Raw genomic sequence first — 8,887 nt, forward strand, 5'->3', positions numbered from 1 at the left:
TTTCTAATTGAGGCGTGGGTCCTTAGCTGTGGTTCCCCTACACTCCCTGTAACCAGTAGTATGAGGGTTAAAGTTTAACCAGTGGCCCAGTGAAGGTGCACCCTTTGAGCAGTGACATATTTACCATACCGAAGCCTGACCCAGGGCAGCACCTCCAGCCATCATAAAGGCTTTCGAGTCTGTGCTGGCTGTAAATCAGTCACTAAGCAGGGACGTGGACTGCTACCACCTAGGCCTCTGTATATATATATATATATATATATATTAAAAAGTCCTTCCCTACCCCAAACTCCCCCTGGTAGGGGGTAATGAAGTCCATCCACAAGACCAGAAACCGGCTAGGAGATAAGGGAGATGTGATGCTTTGGGTCTGTGCCTCCCTTAAAGTTTTTTTTTAATTAAATATTTAACATATATATATGAATCGCTCTGAACATTTCTATACAGAACGAACGCTTTGTATTTCCCGACCACAACCAGATTTACAGAAGAACGTTGAACTGAATCCAATGCCTGAACCCCTTAACGACAATCCCCGTACATGTACGGGGTTGCCGTGCAACGTGTTAACGACAATGCCCGTACATGTACGGGCTGCCGTTAAATAGCGTTTTCGCCGCGATCGGCGGCTTTGCGGCATCCACGGAAGCCTCACAAGTGAGGCTAACCGTGGATCCGGGGAGGGCAGCCCTTGGCAGCCCTCCCCGGAAGAAAAATGGCCGCCGCCGCACCGATCATCAAAGATCGCCCGGCTAAAACTGCTTAGGAAGTGATCGGAATTGCTTCCTAAGCATAAACTGTGTTGCTGACATGCCTCAGTATCGAGGCATGCCAGCAACACTACCCCCCTACCCCGATCACCTTGTGATTGCTCCGAGGAGCAACCACAAGTGCCATCCTGTGAATGACGTTGCCGTCATTCACAGGATGGCATTAACAATAGATCTGAGTTCACAGAGGGTCTATCCAGACCCTCTTGAGAACTCTCGAGCTCCTCCTGCAGGTTGAATGCAGGTACTGCATCCAACCATGCAAGGTCAATGGAGCCCAGCTCACTAATGAGAGTGACTAGTAATAAAAAAAAAAAAAATATGGTAACATGTAAAAATCCCCACTGTCACCAAAAAAAAAAAAAAAAAAGTTTTTAATAAGCAAGTCCTAAAATTCTTTATCTTTACAAAAATTCCAGCATGGAAAGAGTTAAAATATTGGCATTACAAATGCCCATAGGATGTCTAGTATTAAAAAATATATGATTTGATGGGGTAAATTGAATTGGCCGGGTTCAAAGATGTCCCAAATATGGGACATGGGGCAGATGTCTAAATGGCAAAAAAATACACACCTCACAAAGGCGGCATTTTACCTCCCAAATAACCCTACAAACCCATGCATGGGGGGTATCACTGCGCTCAGGAGATGTTACTGAACACATATTGGGGTGTTGTTTGACACGGACATATACCAGCACGATAAATTTATACCTGAAGTACAACATGTGTGAAAAAAATACAAAAAACATTTACTACCATAAAGTTTCACTAAGGGTGGTGGTAAAATTAGTGCATGAAAAGGGTTAAAATACCAGCATTTCAGATACCTTGGGGTGTCTAGTTTTTAAAAATATATGATTTGATGGGGTAAATTGCATTGGCCGGCTTCAAAGATACCCGAAATGGCACATGGGGGGAAGAATTACCAGATTTGGAAAAAAAGGATGTGAAATGGCAAAACGCTACCTGTACTTATTGCCCCATAACGTGCAGAAAAAAGCAAAAAAACATAAAAACATTGGGTATTTCTAAACTCAGGACAAATAGTAGAATCTATTTAGCAGGTTTTTTCATTAGTTTTTGCAGATGAGTAAAAGTTTTCTGTTTAAAAAGTGAGAAAAGGTAATTTTTTTACAAAAAATCCCCATATTTTATCATTTTTTTATAGTAAATTAGATGATATGATAAAATGAATGGTATCTAAAGAAAGCCCTGTTTGTCCTGGAAAAAACAATATATAATATGTGTGGAAGCACGAAATGAGAAAGAAGAAAATCACAGCTAAACAGTAACACTGAAAAACGTGAAAAGAGCCATTGTCCCGCAATATACTACGAGTAAAAACCTCTATTGTCCTTAAGGGGTTAAGACTTGTTAAAGATACCAATTCACTTTACATGAATTGCTTTTTATTCTATTGTGCAAATAAACCTTAGCAGATTTTGACGTTTTTCATCTTCCTTTAAAGTTTAAAGATATAAAAACGACCGTTAAGAAGCATTTTTACACTCGTTATCCGTTGTGTAGTAGAACCGGTAACAGTTAGTTCATTGCAAAGAAACAAAGATATTGGTTTTATATATTTAATTTTTTTCATTTCAGCTGTAAATTTGGCGAGATCGGGGACAGCCAGTCAAAGCTCCACTTACAATTTTAACATAACCCCAGGGGAAGCCAGTCTGGCCATTGACGGCAACAAAGAAACAAACTACTTTATCCATGCGTGTGCCCACACAAACGGTGATCATGAACCCTGGTGGAGACTGGATCTCCAGAAGAGCTTTAAGATTGACGCGGTGGTCATCGTGAACCGAATGGATTGTTGTCCAAATCGTTTGCTTGGAGCCCAAATAAGAATTGGGAATTCTGACAGTAACAACAACCCGATGTGAGTCTCATTTATATCCAGTTATCTGCTAGTTACACCAACTAATAAACTCATGTCAGGTATCGGGCCGGATTCTCTCCATCTGGGCTGAGTGTAGGAGTCCCAAATCTTTAGGGTGAGATAAATAAAACGCCTAATCACTCCTAACCACCGGTGTAACAGAATGTGGTCGATCCCTTATGAAAAAATTACTGCAGTTTTTCTGAAGTAATACTGCAGTTTTTTGGACATGAAAAAATTGCAATACTGCACTTTTAGTGCAGTATTACTGCACATTTACTTCAGTTTTACTGCACATTTACTTCAGTTTTACTGCATTTGTACTTCACTGTACTGCACTTTTACTGCAGTTACTTTTGTACGGAAGTACAAATGCAATAAAGCTGTAGTATATTGAAGTACAACTGTAGGTTTGCAATATAAAAAAAAAGTGCAGTAAATGTGCAGTAATACTGCACTAAAAGTGCAGTATTTCAGTTTTTTCATGTCCAAAAAACTGCAGTATTACTTCAGAAAAACTGCAGTAATTTTTTGTAAGGGATGCGGCGGAGAGCAACTTCCAGATTATTCTGGAGATGATAGAACCCCCTTCATCCCCCCCAGTGGCATCTTGATAAATGCATTTGGGACAATAGACCCTCCTATTTATAGTATGATCTGACTGCATGATACGATTAACATATTGATTAACTGAGAATGGGCCTGATAATGGATTATACCTTTGGGACAGCAGCAAATGGCAAAATGTCTTCCACTTGGAACCAGAAAGATGTTTGAGACAGCACCATTTTATAGCACGTGGTTGCCTGTCTTGTCATTCCCATCAAATAACAAGCAGATCCAGATAGTTGGCTTGATTTATACTTAAGAAGTCACTATCCAATTCAGTTGGACAGATGAAGGTGGGTGAGCTGGCCGGTGTGTTCTGTGAGCTGTACCCTAGCAACTTGACCAAAGTCCCTGCCAAAACCTTAAGAAGACTCATATTGCCCTACTTGAAATAAACCAGGTTGAGCCAACATCAGCAGAGCTTGCTATAGGGAGAAACTGGAAACACAGGGGAGGATTTTAAGTCATAGTATGAGATTAAAGCACTATAGTCCAGATTATTAATATACCAGTGACCACCAGAATTCCAATGTGTAGCTGGTAAATGTGTTATGCCGCCTCCACGGACTTCGTGTTCACTTTTACGCCTGTAACTTCAGATGTAGCACCATCACCGATGTCTCTAAAGCCACCATCGCTGTCTGCTGTAACGGAATGGAGGGTCGCTATATCACGGTGATGATCCCTGACTGCGCAGAGTATCTCTCGTTCTGTGAAGTGGAGGTTTATGGAGATGCTGGATGGGCCCGGTTCTGTGGTCTGCAGCCAGGAGGTGAGAGAATCTCCATATATGTTTTACTAAATATGTTTGTATTGCTTTTTTTTGGTTAAAATGAATAGAGGAGCATGGGGTTCCACAGAAATTTGTTTGAGGAGCATATCAGCTCTATCCAAGGGAAGGGGAATAGAGTGGTGTTATCAGGGGATTTCTGGCCAAGGAGTGCCCACTCTTTACCCCCTACTGTAGACAAATAAGTAAGAGTAAGATGTCCGGTACATCAACCTCAAAGACATTATATGTGTCCTACCTCTCTTGTCAAGGAGCTAATCTACCTTTTCGCTCCCGATGTCCCCTAACCTCTCTTATTTAATTTCAATTCTCACTAAAATCCCACCCAGAGAAGCTTATCTACCTACCTACATACTCACCTACCCTCCTAATGTACTCAACCTGCATCCTAAAGAAGCCATTTTTCATACCCACCTCCTACTGCCTCACCTCCTCACCCTCTTCTCTTTCTACGCCTGTAAGTTGCGGTTGTGAGGTAATTCCATTAATATACCCTCTCTCAATAGCAGCGAATGGGGGGGGCTAAAAATATATATACATTTTCTAATTGAGGCGTGGGTCCTTAGCTGTGGTTCCCCTACACTCCCTGTAACCAGTAGTATGAGGTTTAAAGTCTAACCAGTGGCCCAGTGAAGGTGCACCCTTTGAGCAGTGACATATTTACCATACCGAAGCCTGACCCAGGGCAGCACCTCCAGCCATCATAAAGGCTTCAGCGTCTGAGCTGGCTGTAAATCAGTCAGTTGTAACCGGCCCACTGAGCAGAGACTTGGACTGCTACCCCCTACCCAGAATATGTCACTACTTGTGTGATGGACAAGGTTAAGTTAAATTTTAGAATTATATATATATATATATATATATTTATATATATATATATATTAAAACGTCCTTCCCTACCCCAAACTCCCCCTGGTAGGGGTTAATGAAGTCCATCCACAAGACCAAAAACCGGCTAGGACAGCGGCGCGGCCCGCGTGAGATCGGCAGCCAGGATCACAAGAGCCCTGAGGCTTACTTGTGGGAGGGTCTTTTCTCTGCTCCAGTCCTGCTTCCTCTGTGGGGAGAACGAGGGAGGCCGCGCCCCCTGCTGAAGTCTGTGAGCGGCATCAAGAGCTGTAGTGAAGGTAAGGGGGTAGGGGGGGTTGTGTGAATGAGTATGCCTGATTGAGGGAATTAATCTGTGAATGAATGGTTTGTGTGTGTGATAGCATGGATGTGTAAGTGCTGGAACCTAGGCATGATGGGACTGTGATTGCTGTTAGCAATCACACTCCTATCATGCCAAGTCAGCCAGTACATGCTGAAACCTGGCTAGCTGTCCCCCTTGTGTATTGATGCTGCCAGTATTATGGCGTCTGCACATACAGCCACCCTGTACCAGCATGTACTGGCTGATTTGGGATGATAGGAGTGAGATTGCTAACTGCTAACAGCAATCTGCTATCAGCAATCACAGTCCCATCATGCCTAGATTCCAGCATTCACTGGTTGCCTGGGTATAAAAAGAGTGTGTTTGCTGTTATAAATCACACTCCTATCATGCCAAGTCATATTGTTGATTTTTTTTTTGTCCAATTGTGGTGTGTTACTTTTAATAAAAGTGTGGTTACACACTAAAATTGGACAAAAACTACAATGCCCAGCCAACCAGTACATGCTGGAATCTGGGTATGCCTGAGATTGCTGTTAACAATCATAATATATAATTTTTTGTACAATTTTGGTGTGTAAATTACTTTTATTAAAAGTGTGTGTGGGGGGGTCACCTTCAGTTTCGGCTAAGTGAACCCTGAATTTTCGGTTTTGGTCCAGAATTTTCATTTTAGTGCATCCCTATTTTTATTTATTTTTTTACTTATCCAGAATCCTGAATTTGTAGTCACAAAACTTTCTAGGCCCAGAAATCAGTGAGAGGAAAAGTAAAGGTTTTGTGTCATTTACTTTATTTTAATCTGCATATCTTATTAAAGGCACGTATACAATTCTGATGAAGTGGCCCACTGCAGAAAAAACTTGGACACCCCTGGGCTAGGAGATAAGGGAGATGCAAGGCTTTGGGTCTGTGCCTCCCTTAAAGTATTTTTTTAATTAAATATTTAACATATATATTCACCCAGAGTCATTTAATTACCCCCTGTTCGTACAGAAGCAAAATAGGACCCTGTTCCTAGGAGCTTAAAATCTATTGGGGGGTGAGGAGGAGATGAGACAGAAGAAGACTTCTTGGGTGACCATGACCCTCCCGTAATGTTTTTTAAATATATATTAAACCCCCATGCCTTGCGTTTTGGGGGTAAAAATATGTACCTTTGAAGGCTGGAGCTGCAGCCACATTCAAACAAGGTACAAATAAATATAATAATAAGAACAGTGAAGATCAGACATGGTTCTTCACATATATATTATCTAATCTCCAACGTGTTGAGTGGTTTTGCCGTTCTCTGAGTGCAGGTTGTGGTGTTTGCGTCTGAGGAGCATTTTGACTGAGGCAGCTCGTTCGCTTTGATCGTTCATTGAATCGCTCTGAAAATTTCTATACGGAACGAACGCTTTGTATTTCCCGACCACAACCAGACTTACCGAAGAACATTGAACTGAGTCCAAGGCCTTAAGACTTGTTAAAGATACCAATTCACTTTACATGAATTGCTTTTTATTCTATTGTGCAAATAAACCTTAGCAGATTTTGACGTTTTTCATCTTCCTTTAAAGTTTAAAGATATAAAAACGACCGTTAAGAAGCATTTTTACACTCGTTATCCGTTGTGTAGTAGAACAGGTAACAGTTAGTTCATTGCAAAGAAACAAAGATATTGGTTATATATATATATATAAAATATAATTTTTTTCATTTCAGCTGTAAATTTGGCAAGATTGGGGGCAGCCAGTCAAAGCTCCACTTACAATTCTAACGGAACCCCAGGGGAAGCCAGTCTGGCTATTGACGGCAACAATGAAACAAACTACTTTATCCATGCGTGTGCCCACACAAAGGGTGACCATGGACCCTGGTGGAGACTGGATCTCCAGAAGAGCTTTAAGATTGATGCGGTGGTCATCGTGAACCGAATGGATTGTTGTCCAAATCGTTTGCTTGGAGCCCAAATAAGAATTGGGAATTCTGACAGTAACAACAACCCGATGTGAGTCTCAGTTATATCCAGTTATCTGCTGGTTACACCAACTAATAAACTCATGTCAGGTATCGGGGGCCAGATTCTCTCCATCTGGGCTGAGTGATTTATACTTAGGAAGTCACTATCCAATTCATCTGGCTCCATTAACAAAAACAGAGAAGGTGGGTGAGCTGGCCGGTGGTCTGCTGTGAGCTGGACCCTAAAACCCTAGTAGGACTCAGCTGCAACTTGACCAAAGTCCCTGCCAAAAACTTAAGAAGGCTCATCTTGCCCGACTTGCAATAAGCCAGTTTGAGCCGACATCAGCAGAGCTTGCTGTAGGGAGAAACTGGAAACACAAGGGAGGATTTTAAGATTTTAAGTCATAGTATGAGATCAAAGCACTACAGTCCAGATTATTAATATACCAGTGACCACCAGAATTCCAATGTGTAGCTGATAAATGTGTTATGCCGCCTCCACTTCGTGTTCACTTTTACGTCTGTAACTATGTGATATAAAATAACCAGATGCCGTATGTTGGCTATTCTGATGTTTTCTTTCTCCTTCAGATGTGGCACCATCACCGATGTCTCTGACCCCACCATCGCTGTCTGCTGTAAGGGAATGGAGGGTCGCTTTATCACGGTGGTGATCCCTGACCGCACAGAGTATCTCTCGCTCTGTGAAGTGGAGGTTTATGGACAGGCTGCTATGGAGGAACCTCGGGTCTGCTGGTAGACCATAGTCACATTTTGTCCAGTGCGGTCCATGTCATGTTATTTAGTAATATGGCCTTATACATTTTGTGATATTGCTTTATGGTGCACTTGTCTTCATCAGAATGAAGGCAACAACTGTTGTTATACTGATGCAGCAATAAAGGCTATAAATATGGCTGGTAGACTGTTTCATGCACAACGTTCTCCTCTGGTCTGTCACTTCATTCATGGACAGCTTTGTGTCACAATAACATTTATGTGTTGATGTGAGAGCCGTTTCGCTAGCACACTGAATATATACAGAGTCATAATTACCCGCATTGGACTTCAAGATGTATTGGTCTGTTGGGGTCATTTTTTTGTCTGAACATCATAAGAAATCTGATAACAGCGCTTGGAGTGGCAAACGTTACCCCAACTGCTGCAAGACTACCAAGTGTCCTATTGTGTTTCCAAGCCTTTATGTCCCTTTTTTTTTACTACCCTCTTTTTTGTAATACATCATGTATGAAAGTAGTGGGTACTGTGTATAGAGAGGCCGACAACACCAAAAATGCCAACCCAAGCTTGAATAACCGAGATACACAACTTCCATGGTGAAAGCAAGCCATTAATTCACTAATAATGAACTTTTGTTCAGTGTAACTTAAACATATCAATATATAATAAGCCTAAATAACCCGTCCTTGCCAACCTTAATTAACAATGACATATAAAAACTATTTGGGTGCACCCCTCTACCAACCAATCGGCATCCAGTCCTGGCCTTACATTCAATTAGCGCCAACCTCTGGCCGGCTTTTAGCTCAGTGGGCACTGCAATTATCCTGTATCATTACCAGTGGCTAGGGAGGGATATCCCATCAACTCCTAAACCTTCCTGATTGGCAAGAACACCCTCGCCCGCTGCGACAATAAAATAGCTTTAGCAAATAAAACACACACCAAGTAATAAAAGGGAGGATGGGCAGGAAGCGGTTACCAAG

At 41.8% G+C, this 8,887-nt stretch overlaps 1 protein-coding gene across 1 annotated transcript in view; it reads left to right on the forward strand.

Moving 5' to 3' along the window:
• The window catches only part of LOC128497768 (uncharacterized), a 33,439-nt gene extending 25,519 nt beyond the window's left edge, over nucleotides 1-7,920 (forward strand). The window contains exons 12-15 of the mRNA XM_053467929.1: nucleotides 2,376-2,661; nucleotides 3,870-4,042; nucleotides 6,987-7,206; nucleotides 7,752-7,920. Coding sequence (XP_053323904.1) covers nucleotides 2,376-2,661; nucleotides 3,870-4,042; nucleotides 6,987-7,206; nucleotides 7,752-7,920 — 848 coding nt within the window. The remainder of the gene's footprint in view (nucleotides 1-2,375; nucleotides 2,662-3,869; nucleotides 4,043-6,986; nucleotides 7,207-7,751) is intronic.
• The last annotated feature ends 967 nt before the right edge of the window (nucleotides 7,921-8,887 follow it).

This window comes from Spea bombifrons, chromosome 5 (genome assembly GCF_027358695.1).
Source record: "Spea bombifrons isolate aSpeBom1 chromosome 5, aSpeBom1.2.pri, whole genome shotgun sequence".
Classification (NCBI taxonomy): Eukaryota; Metazoa; Chordata; class Amphibia; order Anura; family Pelobatidae; genus Spea; species Spea bombifrons.